Source organism: Amborella trichopoda, chromosome 11 (assembly GCF_054954075.1).
Source record: "Amborella trichopoda isolate Santa Cruz 75 chromosome 11, AtrichopodaSantaCruz75HAP2 v2.0, whole genome shotgun sequence".
In the NCBI taxonomy this organism is placed as follows: domain Eukaryota; kingdom Viridiplantae; phylum Streptophyta; class Magnoliopsida; order Amborellales; family Amborellaceae; genus Amborella; species Amborella trichopoda.
In genome coordinates, this window is record NC_142346.1 from 40,565,575 (window position 1) to 40,579,862 (window position 14,288).

The 14,288-nt window shown below is 38.4% G+C and overlaps 1 protein-coding gene across 2 annotated transcripts in view; it reads right to left on the reverse strand.

The window, feature by feature from the left end:
* Positions 1-14,288, reverse strand: part of LOC18436944 (putative DEAD-box ATP-dependent RNA helicase 29) — a 32,081-nt gene that overhangs the window by 13,987 nt on the left and 3,806 nt on the right. The window contains exons 2-5 of one of the 2 annotated variants that reach the window (XM_006847164.4): positions 12,727-13,888; positions 12,454-12,508; positions 4,299-4,385; positions 959-1,004 (exon numbers count right to left, since the gene is read on the reverse strand). In XM_006847164.4, the coding sequence (XP_006847227.2) occupies positions 959-1,004; positions 4,299-4,385; positions 12,454-12,508; positions 12,727-13,888 (1,350 nt within the window). Of the gene's footprint in view, positions 1-958; positions 1,005-4,298; positions 4,386-12,453; positions 12,509-12,726; positions 13,889-14,288 lie in introns of those variants that run through there. The other variant, XM_088850763.1, reaches the window with a different exon arrangement.

Below are 14,288 nucleotides of genomic sequence, written 5' to 3' on the forward strand. Positions count from 1 at the left end.
TCAAGGAAACCAAACGTTCATCTCCACCTTCCTCATTCAATACACATGGTGGAGATGAAGTAACATTATACACCAAGGACAGTCATTCTAACAAATAGGAACACGGTTAAATAAAGATAAGCATGTCTCATTATGTGTCAGTTAATGAGAAGAAAAATCTAACAAGGGCAATCTGGATAAAATTGGACAAGTCATAAAGTCGCATGCATTGATGGATCACAACCAAGCTCCAGAGCTCTCAATTACAATAAGAGAGACCGTATTCATCAAAAAAAAAAAAAAATTCTATAATATGGTACAGTAAATGAAAGTGTCTTAGTAAACATTAAAGTACAGCATCCAAATATAAAGAACAAATTGGGACTAGCATAATTTAATGGCCTCAAACCAGACCCAGTTATCTGAACCTCTGTAGAGTGGACTACACGTCTAGAAGGCTGCATCGAGGCAGGGTGGGTGCCTAAGCACCCTGCCAAGATCAGCAGTCTAGCGCTTTTTCAACATTGATCTCTACCCATATGGCGAATATAATGCAGAATAACATATTCCATAATTTCCCATCAAGCTTCACTAATGGAGTGATGCCATGTCAATATCACAGCAAATTGCTCATTTTACCCTCTGCCAGCATTCCATATATCAATAAACAATGTGAAGCAAGCAAAAATCAGCATACAAGTTAAAGGAATTTGGGCATGGCAGCATTTGGGTCTAGAGAACACCTAGAATCACCAATAAGTTGGGATACAAATACTGTTTCTTAAAGGATAAAGATGCATAAGACATATCACTTGAAAGTAAGACCACAAACAACACTAGAAACTTCCAAAGAATGCAGACTACTACAGAATACCATATCCAATACTTCAGCTTAGAGATGTCACTCAATTACCGATACCCACACATGTATGGATTGCTGACAAAGGAGAACAGAGAAAAGGTGAAGATAGTTCCCTACCTTTTCTTTTCCTCTTTTTCTGAACAACTGCTGCCAATTTTGCATCCTGTATCATTTTGACAATCCAGAACAAGATTTGATGTTAATACAGATTAATGGCTACTCAAGAATTCATAGCCAAAGACTAGCCAATATTGAAGATCAAACTAATCACTAGCCAATATTGAGGAATGCTCTTGATCAAGGTGTTACCCAACCAAGATGACAAATAAAAGTCATGGAAAAGTCAAACTAGCTCTACTAACAAGCATCAGTTTGCCAGCACATATTTGAACAGAACAACTTGAAAACGTCCTAGTGCTCAAATGATAGTAGTCTAATCTAAAACATATTTCAACAAACTTAACATCAACATCATCAACATGAGAATAATGTAAAGCTCTAAAAATGTTTTTTTTTGTTTTGTTTTTGCAGGAGCTCCAAAGTTGAATGGTAAAGTAATCAAAATAAAATTGTAGATTAATAGAATTATTGAACTCGTAGAATAAAGCAAAAGCTCAAAACGAGCAATTTGGCAAACAAAACAAAAGGATTATTTGTCTAGCCCGACCACATAATTAGGGACTAGCCCCAAGATAGGTTAAGGGGATTTTTTAAATCTGAATATTTTCAAATCATCTTCGTTTTACATTATTAAAAATTCAAAAAAATAAAATAAAATTTGAAGCACTTATAACCCTGGTACTATCGACCCTCAAATGGAAGGTTCAGAGTCGATCTTTGAAAGGGTTTTATTTGGAGCACTTTGTTAAGCTCCAAATTTTTTTATTTTTCATTTTTAAATAAATAATCTTAGGGATGAATAAAGAAGATCTGAAAAAATCAAGTTAATAAAGATCCTCTTCACATTTTTTTTTTTTTTTTTTTTTTGGGAGGGGGGGGGTGGGGGGGTGGACAAGTGTTATAGGTGTACAGGTTTGGCCAACAAATATGCTCCCATTGCTCAAATAATAGAAGAAGTGCCTGAACTAGTACGCTAAAGCCCAAGATTTCAGATTTCAGAATCAATGAAATGTACAAATCAAGCTTAAACTTCAATAAGCAAAACAACAAACAATCTCGATAATGGTAATCAATAGTTATTCCACAAACAGAAGGACTTAAACAAAGACTGCCATGCATTACAATAGTGGTTCTTTCAGAATTAATTTACATCTGGATTATATGCAAGTAATTCATATTCAATAAGACACAGCTCAAATATTTCAAATGCAATATTATTTATTATAGATGTTGTATGCACATATATCATTTGTGTTGAAGGAATAAACACTTCGACCCCACTTTCAGACTGGAATTTGCTCATTTCAGCACTTCACAGCTCGTAATAACTTCTTCCTTTGCAGATTTTATTTCTCTTTCTTATGGAGGAAGTAACATGCAGTGAAGAAATTTTCTTTTCATGTTGGAGATTGAAGCAATTCATGGACTTGCTGTCAAATAATTCAAATACCAGCTTATACCACTCTCAGTCTCTTTAGGATCAGATATGCCGCCATCTTCCCCCAAAGGTTGAAGATGAGTGTGGAGCATGATAAAAGGCCAATCATAGAGGTAATCCAGTTGGTTAAGCTGAGTCAACCATTAGCCTTGTAAGAGAACACTCTAACTCTAACAAATCTAAACGTTATACATCCTAGCCCCCTCCTAAGGTTACCTAATACATCCTGTACGAGCTTTCAATGCCAAGCAATTAGCATTACGACATATGTGTCATCAAACTGACTACATGTCTAGAAAGTAAAGAACTTATCAAGTTACATGTAGACAAGTCAACTAACTTCATCTAGCCATCAAATGTGAACATCTCAAATAGAATATTCTAAAATCTAGATGGTTTCTTAAAAACTCTAAAAATATTAAGAATTTTCAGACGCCCTCATGAAGTTCAAAAGCTTCCCCCATGGTCCAAAAGAAACTACAGACTATCATTTAGCCCTAGGAAGCTACATACTCTTTTTCTGGACTTGATTGTATAACTCAACCCAAAATATACTCAACAAGTTAAATGATAAATTTCACTAGGTCCAGGTGTTCGAGGCCCATCCTCAACACGCGTGCGTGCACGCGCACCCGCGCGCACACACACACACACACATATAGATGGGAGTAACTTTTATATGCCCAAGGGCTGATGTGCAATAGTATATGCCCAACGGCCCAGAATGAATTTAGGCGGATCTGACAGCCACAATTGCATTTCGTATTTGAGTTTTACTCTTTTTTCTACAAATCTGAAATTTGGATCGTCCACTCTTCTCGTTAAGGAGCAGCTAATAAAAAATATAAAAAATAACTAGTAAAAAATTTGTCTAGATGCGATCCAAGCGGGTTCAAGTGCCTGAAGGGCGTTATCTATCGAAACAAATATGATTGCCCTGAGAAGATACTCCCTTCATTCTTCCTCTATGTTGTTTACGGAATCTAGTTCTTTTAGGGTTATAGTTGATGGTAGTGCTTTAATCCCATCTCTACTGCAAAACCGGACATGAGAGTTTTTTCTCATCCAGTTCCTCGTGAATTAAATGATTCACTCTATAGATACATGTATTTAATGAATAATACATTGAATCAGCGGATTCATTCAAATGAAATCTCTAACATATGAATCAGATTCAGATATATGTTCTATACAGAGAGAATAATAGAATATAGAATTCTAAAAAGAATTAGATTCCAAAAGATAGCATTATAAATTAACCAAAATACTCCTTGAGCTTTCAGAGGTGTTTTGCTCAATTTATGTGCACCTATTACTCAACAGAAAACGTTCAAAATTTCAAATAATTTGGATTTGTGGCCAGCCGATTGGCCCAAATTGAATTGAATATGGGCCATTGGGTCTATATTATTGCATCCGCTCTTGGGCTGACAAAAGTTTTTCCTTATATATGTGTGTGTGTGTGTGTATACACACCCCTAATTTGGCCATAACATAAGCCAACTCTGTCTTTCCTAAAGCTCTAGTACAAACTTCATCAAGCACAAACAAATTATTCACATGTTTCATGCAACATGTAATTAGGATCCAATTGGACTGCTACATTTAAGCTAGCTGCAAAGAAATAACCAAGAAAACAGGACAAATACTGCTCATACATGTAGATAGATTGAGTCAATGCATGTAAATTTATAAATAGGCTGTAAAAAAAGCATAGAAAAAAAGCTTTTTTTCTTTTTCTTGATAAAAGAAAAAATGTTTTTTTTCTTTAACCAATCCTACTAAAAGGCATGTTTATTCGAACATACTTTGTTATCAGCCATTAAGTACGATTTTGCTGTATGGTCCAGTATCTACACAATGATAATGAGGAACACAAAAAAGGATAGAAATAACCACCTCTGGCACAAACATACGCTGCTTGTGTACCGTGTTAATGATCTCTTCATGGACAGCCCTTTTCTTCTTCATTACATCAACCCATTCCTTAACAAATTTATAATTACAAATAGAAATTAAACTTTATATTAAAAAGGTTCATAGTAGCTTCTAATATGATTTATCAAAACTAATGCCTCTAACCACTATGAGAAACATGCACCAATAGATGATTTCAACATGCAAGTTATATTTAACTCCTAGTGAAAGTAACTTTAAGTCAATGCAAGTTTGACTAATCAGAAAAAAACAAAACGCAAGGTTCGAGCATTTTGAGTCACATACCCAGCCAATCTCACAAGTAAAGCTAGTGAAATAGACAGCTACAGATTTAGTACAAGAAGGAGATCTATTCAATCAAGTACTAAGAAACACAAAATTCATTGAGGTTATGATGCCTGCACACTAGGCCCCATGAAGTGCACCTATATAAATTCAACAGAAGATCCATTGCTCAATGAATCAAAAGTTGCATAGTCAATCTCAGCCCCAGCATTAGAAGTCATACGATATTCTAAACAAACTGTAGCCATACATATGATCTTCATTATTAAAAATCTACCAACAGTAGGCCACAGTATCAAATGACAGAAATGAAGGCAGAGCTATGTTACTACACCAAGTTCAACTCATCAGTTCCTATCCAGATATTGACACCTGACATGTCTTGCCGTAATGCCACCTTTATTTTGAAGTTTATCATCCTTTTCCGTTTTTACCATTTTTATTTCACAAGTTTGGGTTTTATAGAACGGTTGTAAGACCAGCCATGTTTTATGGGACTAAAAGCTGCGCAGTCAAGAGACAATATATCCATAAGATAAGCGTAGCTGAGATGAGGATGTAGAAATGGATGAGTGGCAAGAAAAGAAAGGACAGAATTCAGAATGAATACACACAAGGGAACTTATGGATGGCTCCAATAGGTGACAAGATGAGGGAAAGTAACTCAGGTGGACTAGCCATATGCAACATAGACCTAATACGACACCAGTTAGGAGGGATGATTTTGTTCAAGTGGAAGGCTCTAAAAGGGTAAGGAGAATGCCCAAAATGACATAATAGAATTAGTAGGAAGAGATATGGTGAATTATGGTCTGACTGAGGGTATGGCCCTTGATAGAGCAGAATGGTGGAACAAGATTTGTGTAGCTGATCCCAAATGGTTGGGATAAGGCTCGGATGATGATGATGATTTCACACGTTTGGGTTTATTTTCTCTTTACCCAATAAACAAAACATTAACTAAAATAATACTATTGTGGGAATTCATACAAATACTATTCCAGTACAGTATTAAAGGAAAACCATGCTACCTATCAAAATGTCAGTTGCCCTATTTGTGGCTGACACCTCCTTTTTTGGATGGACCAATGATTGATGACTTTCATTCAATACTGTGAAAGGCAGATTCAATTGCCTACGCAGCCGAGAGTCCTCACCGCTTAGGCGGGAGCCAGATACCTAGGCAGCCGCAAAGAAGTGGTTTTATTTTTTTTATTTTAGTTTATTCTAGTGTGTCATGTCATGAAATGACGATCAAAAATTATTTTTTGAAAAAGATAAGGATAGTAGTCCTAGTGTATCATGCTATGAAAAGGTAGAAGGGCGCCTAGTGAAGGCATAGGAAAATATTTTTTGAATAGGCCCGTAGTCCTGGTGTGTCATGTCATAAGATTGCATGAGGATGCCAAGTGATGAGGATGTCATGTGAAGGCATTGAAAAACTGTTTTTGGAAAACAAAAATAGAAAGAAAACTAATTGTTGCAATTTTTTTGTAGAAAAGACATCAAGAACACATGGCAAATTCTACCCCAAAAAGCAAGTTACATGAAGTAGGCCAAAAGCAAAAGATTGAACAACCTATTTTACAAAACTATCAAGGAGGGACCTGATCATAGTCCTATTTTTGCTTGTCAGATAGAAGTTGGAGGAAGAAAATTTTTAAGATTTCCTATGGATACAAAAAGAGAAGCTGAACAAAGTGTTTTTCAATATGTTGAAGTTGCCAAAAAAAAGAAGTGGAAATATTGAAATTGAAGATGATGATGAAGAAACTATGAAGATTGCAAGAGAAGAACAAATTTCTCAAATGAAGGAGCACATCAAAAATCTTGAAGCTACACTTTTGGAGCTAAAAAAGGAAAACGAAAATCTTAACATTATTATTGAAAAGAGATTTTGCATCAAGGGGGAGTGTTGAACATTGATACAAAACTTTAGAAAGATGGAGTCACATGAAAGCCTTGTAAATATCTCTTATTTTCTCTCTAAGTGAAGTTATGTCCGTAGTTATGATTTTGCAGTTATAGTTATCTTAGTGGCCGTTATTCTCAATGCATGTGCGTAGTTATTCATGTAGAGTCCCATAACAAGGTAAATTTGTTATGGGAAATTCACAGCGGTCTGTGGCCCTAACTCTCCATCCCTTAGACATAGGCTCTGGTCAGAATTGGATATGGTTGCATCTCTACCTTATCCCATCTGGTGCCCGGGTGGTGACTTTAACATCACCCGATGGTCCCACGAGAGAAGCACCTCTAATTCAATTTCCGAAGGCATGAGGGACTTCTCGGATTTTGTCAGTCGAAACGAGCTTTTCGATGTCCCCCTCCAAGGTTGTAAGTTTACTTGGTCCAACCACGCAACCAGCCCCACCCTCTCTAAACTCGATAGGTTTCTTCTGTCTCTGAATTGGGAAGAATACTTCTCTAGATCCTTAGCTCTAGCCCAACCTAAACCCACTTCGGACCACTGTCCCATTCTGCTAGACACCCTGGCTGTTAAGAGGGGCCCGAGACCTTTCAGATTTGAACTCTTGTGGCTGCAAGAGGAATCTCTACATTCCCTCATCCAAAATTAGTGGTATTCCTATTCCGCTCTCGTCTCTGAAAGCGCAGGATACATTCTGCAGACAAAAATAAAACTGCTCAAAGTCTCACTTGAAGTTCTGGAGTAGGTCTATACCTAGTAACTTCCCTCATATTAAAACCTCTCAGCTCAACACCATTCAATCTCTGGACCGTCTCGAAGAGGATAAACCAATGATCGATTCAGAACTTGATCTCAGAAACAAGGCAAAGATGGAGTATCTCTCAACTCTCAAGAAAGAAGAGATTTATTGATATCAGAGATCCAGGATCCAGTAGCTAAAAGCAAGGGATCTAAACAAAGCTTTCTTTCATCAGATAGCCAATTGTCGTAAGAGAGACAACTCTATCTCGATGATCAGACGTAAAAACTGCCTTTTTACACAACCTGATGATATTGAACTCACCATAGTAGATTTCTTTCAATCTCTTTACTCTGCTCCCTCTGGCCCTAGACCCAAGATGTCTTCCGTCGATTTTTTTAGCCTCTCGACTGAAAGGACTTTGCGGTTAGAAAGACCTTTTACTGAGGAAGAGATTTTGATAGTTGTTGATGCACTACCCAAAGATAAAGCCCCTAGCCCTGACGATTTCCCAATTGCACCCTTTAAGGCCTTCTAGGATATTTTTGCTCCTGACTTTAAACTCTTCTTCGATGAATTCTTTCTCCGGGGAACCCTACATCAAGCTCTTAATGCAACCTTCCTGGCTCTTGTTCCTAAAGTGGAAGGAGCAGAGGAAATCAAGGATTTCCGCCCCATCAACCTGTTAAACTCCTCCTACAAAACTCTAGCCAAAGTCCTAACAACCAGATTTCAACAAGTCCTTCCTTCCATTATCTCCTCTTCCCAAACCGCTTTCATCAAAGAAAGACAAATTCTTGATGGAGCATTAGTGGCTCATGAGTGCATCCACTCACGTCACCTTGAGAAAAAACCTGGCCTAATCTTCAAAATTGACTGGGAGAAAGCTTATGACCATGTCAATTGGTCCATCTTAGAAGAGACAATGGTCAGAATGGGTGTCCCAAATCGCTGGAGGAAGTGGATGCGAGGCTGCTACTCCCATCCATACTTCTCTATCCTTATAAATGGGAACCCGAAAGGCTTCTTTTCTTCCTCGAGAGGTCTTCACCAAGGAGCCCCCCTCTCTCCCTTCCTGTTCGCTATTACTACTAAAGTTTTTAGTCGTTCTCTTTCCCGGGTTTTTCAGGCAAGTCTTCTCTCCGGCTTCAGGAGTAGTAGACACGGCCCAACAGTGTCACATCTGCAATATGCAAACGACACTCTGGTGTTCTTAGATGCCTCCCCTAGGGAAGTGGATACCTTGAATCTCTTCCTCAAATGCTTCCAAATTGCAACTGACTTCAAAGTCAACATGGAAAAGTAAAAAATGATGAGGGTTGCAATGTCAAATGTTGAGATTAGAGGCCTTATTCCCAACTGGGAATGTAAAGTGGAGGACCTCCCTACAGCCTATCTAGGTCTCCCTCTTGGACTAGGCAAACCCAAAAAAGGTCAATGGTCCCTAGTCATTGATAGGGTGGACATACGCTTGGCTGGATGGAATGGTCGCCTCCTTTCTATGGCAGGCAGGTCGACTCTGATTAAAGCTACTTTATCAAACTCTCCAGTTTACTTAATGTCGCTCTTCCATATGCCTACTCAAGTGGCCAATCGTTTGGACCAGCTCATGCTTAATTTCCTATGGTCAGGGCAGGCTCAGAAGACTAAATTCCATCTGGTAGGTTGGGACAACATTTGCCTTCCTAAAAACCAGGGTGGTCTAGGTAGCAGGGTCCTCAGAAAGTATAACCTCGCCCTCTTAGGCAAGTGGTGGTGGCGAATGGCATCTCAGCCTGATTCCCTGTGAGCTCAGGTATTAAGAAACAAATATCGGATAGCTGAAGGAGCTTGGGTAACTTTGTGGTCCCACAGACACAATACCTCAGGGAAGAATTCGTCAATGAAACAGATAAAATCAGGATGCAAAATATCGACTTTGAAAGGTGCTATCAGGAATCCATCTGGTTCGAGGGCTTTGTCTTTGGCTAGGGCATCAATTGCTTTGAGAATTTCTTCTTCAGTGAAAGGTTGCTCTAGCCAAGCAGCCCGGTCTACAAGGAGAGCCAAGAATTCAAGAGTTGACATTCTCGATCTCGGGCCAGAAGGAGCAGTGTATAAAGTCTGAAAAAACTCTATAATAGCCTCCTCAATTTCTTCAGGGTGAACCAAGTAGCGGTTATTGGATTTGAGCATCGAGATAGTATTGTCTCTTCTGTAGCAATTTGCTATTCTATGGAAGAAAGCTGTGTTTTGGTCACCCGCTTTCAGCCACTTTATCCTTGATCTCTGGAACCAATAAATCTCTTCTTTTTTGAGAATAGAGTGGTATTTCATTTTTTACTGTGTTCTGAGATTCAACTCTGTGGTGTCCAGAGATCCGGATTCAAGACGGTCAAGTTTTTGGATGGTATCCAAGAGGGAAGATTTGATTTGAAAGTAGTTGCCGGGAATGGACCTACTCCAGATTTTGAGAGAGGCTTTGAGAAGCTGGATTTTTGTCTAGAGTCTATAGCTTGCTCTACCCTGGACCTGGGAAGAAAAGGAGTTCCACCAAGTTGGGATAAGGGTAGGGAGGGACTCCTCTTGGAGCCATGCTAATTCAAACCTGAAAGGTTTTGGGCCCCTCCTGACTGCAAGAGTATCAAGAAGAATGGGGTAGTGATCATAAGTGGATTTGGGTAGGGCCAAGGTAAAGGAGCCTGGGAACTGTTCCTCCCAGTTCGGGGATAAGAGAAATCTATCTAGTTTAGAAAGGGAAGGTTCGGGAGCATGGTTGGACCACGTATAGCAACTTCCTTGAAGAGGAATGTCAAGGAGTTCATTCCGACTGATGAAGTCAGAGAAGTCCCTCATGTTCTGAGAGATGGAGGTGGAGGAGTTCCTCTCATAAGACCATCTGGTAACGTTGAAGTCTCTTCCCAAACACCAAATTGGTTGTGGTAGGGCTGCTACCTGGTCCAATTCAGACCAAAGTATGTGTCTGAGTGAAACTGAATTTGGGCCATAAAAGGCCGTGAATTTCCAGGGGATACCATCAGGGATACTAGAGAGGAGTATGGTCACAGAAAACTCCCCTAAGTGGGAGGAGTTGAGAGAATGATCTGAAGGGTTCCAGATCACCCAGATGCCCCCTGAAGCCCCGTTCGCCGGCAGTGAGACCAACTGGCATGGTCTTCTACCCCATACCTGGCGAATGAGTAGAAGAGTAGGCTCAGGTTGTTTGGTTTCGATGAGGGCAAGAACTGTGGGAAGGTGTTTAGAGGTTAAATCCTTGAAAGCATCCCTTTTGGAACCTTATAGAAACCACGCCCATATAATAATATTGTATTGTAATATATTAAAAATATATTAATAATAAAAATCACAATAGTATAATAATATGTGTAATTGTAATAGATTATTCTACTACTAAAGATTATTATATTTTATAGTTACTACTAATAATAATAATAATAATAATAATAATAATAATAATAATAATAATAATAATAATAATAATAGTACTAGTAAGAGTAATAATGGATTTTATTCCATCTCCACATTTTGGCCTAAAAACATGGATACAGTTATCCAAGCGGAGATTGAAATCCCATCCAGACCGCAATTAAATAAGGGTGGCAATGGGTTGAGTCCGGTTGGACTCAGACCCGGATCCGAATAGTATTCGGGTCCAAAATTTGGACCCATACCCAAACCCGTGACTTCTGAGTCTGGTCGGATCCATTGCCACACTATGACTATGAGCTTTTGTTTTTTTGCCCTTTTTTTTACCATCATATACCCTATGACTATGAGCTTTTTTTTTTTTGCCAATAATACTGTAAATGTTGCTAATATTGTGACAATATGAACACATAGCATGTGCCTAAAGACACATGATTGCCATCATATACCCTATGACTACAGGTACAAGTCGGGTACGTGTCGGGCCAGGATGGACCTGGACCCGAATGGTATTTGAGTCCAAAATTTGGACCCATACCGGGACCTGAGGTCGAGTCTACCCGTCGCATCCCTGGTCTGGTCAGGTCCATTGCCACCCCTACATCTAAACTGCAGATATGCCCGGTATCCATGGAAATAAGTTTCCTAGAGACCCATTTCCGGGGGCCAAAAGGGCCCTTATTATATATGGGCCACGAAATTATGGCCATATTCAATAATCATGGCCATATTCATAACTTCTCTACATACCAAAGTTTTTGCTTCCAGTTTCTATTATCTCCTAGCTAGACACTTTATATATATTCAAACAACAGGAACTTGGTTAAAATATTTTTCTTCCACATTTAAATATTCTAAATTTCTATGATATTTCCGTTTTGTAGTTTTAAATACTCGCAAAAGTGGAAATGCTCCAATCACAATAGAGTACACATTTTGATTTAACCTGAAGTCCTATTCCATCAGTTCCAGATTCAGAGTTTGTTTCTTTTGTCTTTTCCATCTATATGTATGTTTGATTGGTACACAAGGAATTCACCTATGTTTGAGACAAGGAGTTCCATATTGTTATGGGATACAAACCACAGGTTAGGAGTTATCATGTACGATACTAAGATCTGCAATAAAAAGTTATGTCCTGAATGATACAAGTCCTCTAGAATATGCATATATTTGTTTGTATAAGCTAAGTATGACAATTTCTAGTTACGCTCACTACCAAGTAACACATTTCTCCTGCTTTAATGTTCACACTCTTCTTGTTTTCCTTAGCAATGGCAAACAGCTGACTCATCCTGAAATTTGAAGTGGAGATGCTACTTGGTGCAAATCAACATTTAAACATGCAAATGAAATTATGTTCCAGTCTCGTACCTAGTGAATGTAACTTTGATAGGAAAGACAAATTGAAAGAAGTTTCTCAACTCTGTGTCAAAATAATATAAAAGGAAGATATGCAAGCTAAAAAGTAAAACCTAATCAAAATCCGATAGCTATTTTCTACATGTTTCTGTATGTGTAGTATGCATATTATATATGTGCACTGAACACCAAATCAGACTGAAGAAGTGTCAAATGAATAATAGGCGTATTAATCAAAATCCAATAGCTATTTTCTACGTGTTTCTGTATGTGACTATGTGTGCATATTATATATGTGCATTGAACACCAAATCAGACTGAAGAAGTGTCAAATGAATAATAGGCGTATTGAGCAACCAAGGTCATGAAGTTACTTGTCCCTTCGCTTTGGCAGCTTCTCCTTCTGCCTCCAATATGGTCTGTTTTGGTCTAATCCATATCCAATTGGTGATAGAAGACAAATAGATGAAAGTATTAGTCAAAAAAACTCTCAAGCATTTTAGCAAAAAGTAAAAGAAAAGAAAAAAACACAGCACCATAACCAGGGTTAATAAAATATTGTAAAGATAGAAATAAGAGGAAAAGCATCTCAAGTCAACGAAAAATTACAAAACATAGAAAATATGAAAACAGATCACAAAACTAACCTAAAAGCTTTCAAACTTTCTGAAAAGGCCAGTGCATTTAGCTCACTACATCCCAGTTCATTCATAAATATAGGATGCACTCCTTCACGAGGTAAATCTTTTGCTCTCCTAATAGATTCCCTAGATGGTGAAGGCTTTGTCTTTGAATACAAGCTAAAAGCATTTGTACAAGTTTTTCTTAATGCAATCAGTTCCGAGGACCCATCAACAATTTCTCGAACCCTATCAGAAACAAGATCTAGGGTTGTCTGGGGAAAACGGCCATAAACTGTTTCCCCGTTTTGAAGTGCCTGATCTATTTTTGACAAAACCCCATTCATGTCTTTGACGACTTCCTCTTCTGTAGGAGCAGGTCTTAAAGGCTTTGAAAGAAAGAGATGAAGATCTAAGAGGTAAGGCATATCTTCTGATGTAACAAAGGAGTATGCAGTACCTGTGCGACCAGCACGAGCAGCTCGCCCAACTCTATGGACAAATATCTTAGGTTTGGGAGGAAAGTCCCAGTTCACAACATTATCAAGCAATGGAATGTCGAGGCCTCTTGCAGCAACATCAGTAACAATTAAAAACATAGTTTTTCTTGACCTAAACCTCGAAAGGTGCATTTTGCGAGCATCTTGATCCATATCACCATAAACAACAGATGGTTCTATACCATCCGCTTTGAAAATACCATTGAGAAACTCTACATGATGCTTCGTTGAAACAAATATTAGTGTTTGTTGGTCAGAACTGATTTGCTCCCTCACTAAATGCAGCAAAGCAGCATACTTTTCTTCCTGGCGTGATGTGAAAAAGGTGATCTTGAGATCAGGACTAATCTTAGTTTCAAGATCAAGGCGTACGAGTTGGGGATCACGTAAACCAGCCTTTGCAAATTCGGCAAGTGCACTCGGTAAAGTGGCACTGAAGAGTAAAGTTTGGCGAGTCTCACTCAGCTGAGAAAGTATCTTGTGCAACTGTTCTGCAAAACCCATCCCAAACAGACAATCGGCTTCATCAAATACAACATATTCTACAGTGCGCAAGGACATATCATCAATCTCTGCCAGATGATGCATAAGTCGACCAGGAGTTGCAATTATAACATCAGGATTTTGGGCCAGTTCTTCAAACTGGCTTTCCATGCTATCCCCCCCAACCAATAAGCTTGCACGAATATCTGCTTAAGACAAAAACACAAGCCTTAATAAGTGGTTCAGTATTCAATTTAATTTTAGTTTAAAATTGTAGTAAAGAAAAGTCATAGATCTATACTATGAGGCAAAATTTTGTCTGTTCAATAGGCCACAAAACAGGTTTTACAGTTTCTAGGATAGATATCCCACAAAAAAATTCAAAACCCAAGGAAAACCAATGAAAACCCAAATAAGAGAAGACATTGACAGGGTCCATTAATAAATGTGTGCAATGCATGTCAATAAAACTGAAAAATCTGAGAGGCTATGTTCTGTCCATCATATGGTTCATTAAGCAACATTTCTTTCTGCCAAAACCTTTCTTCTATCATTATTTTTTCTCCAAAACTAAAGATGAAGAAGACTAGTTCTGTTTTACAGCTC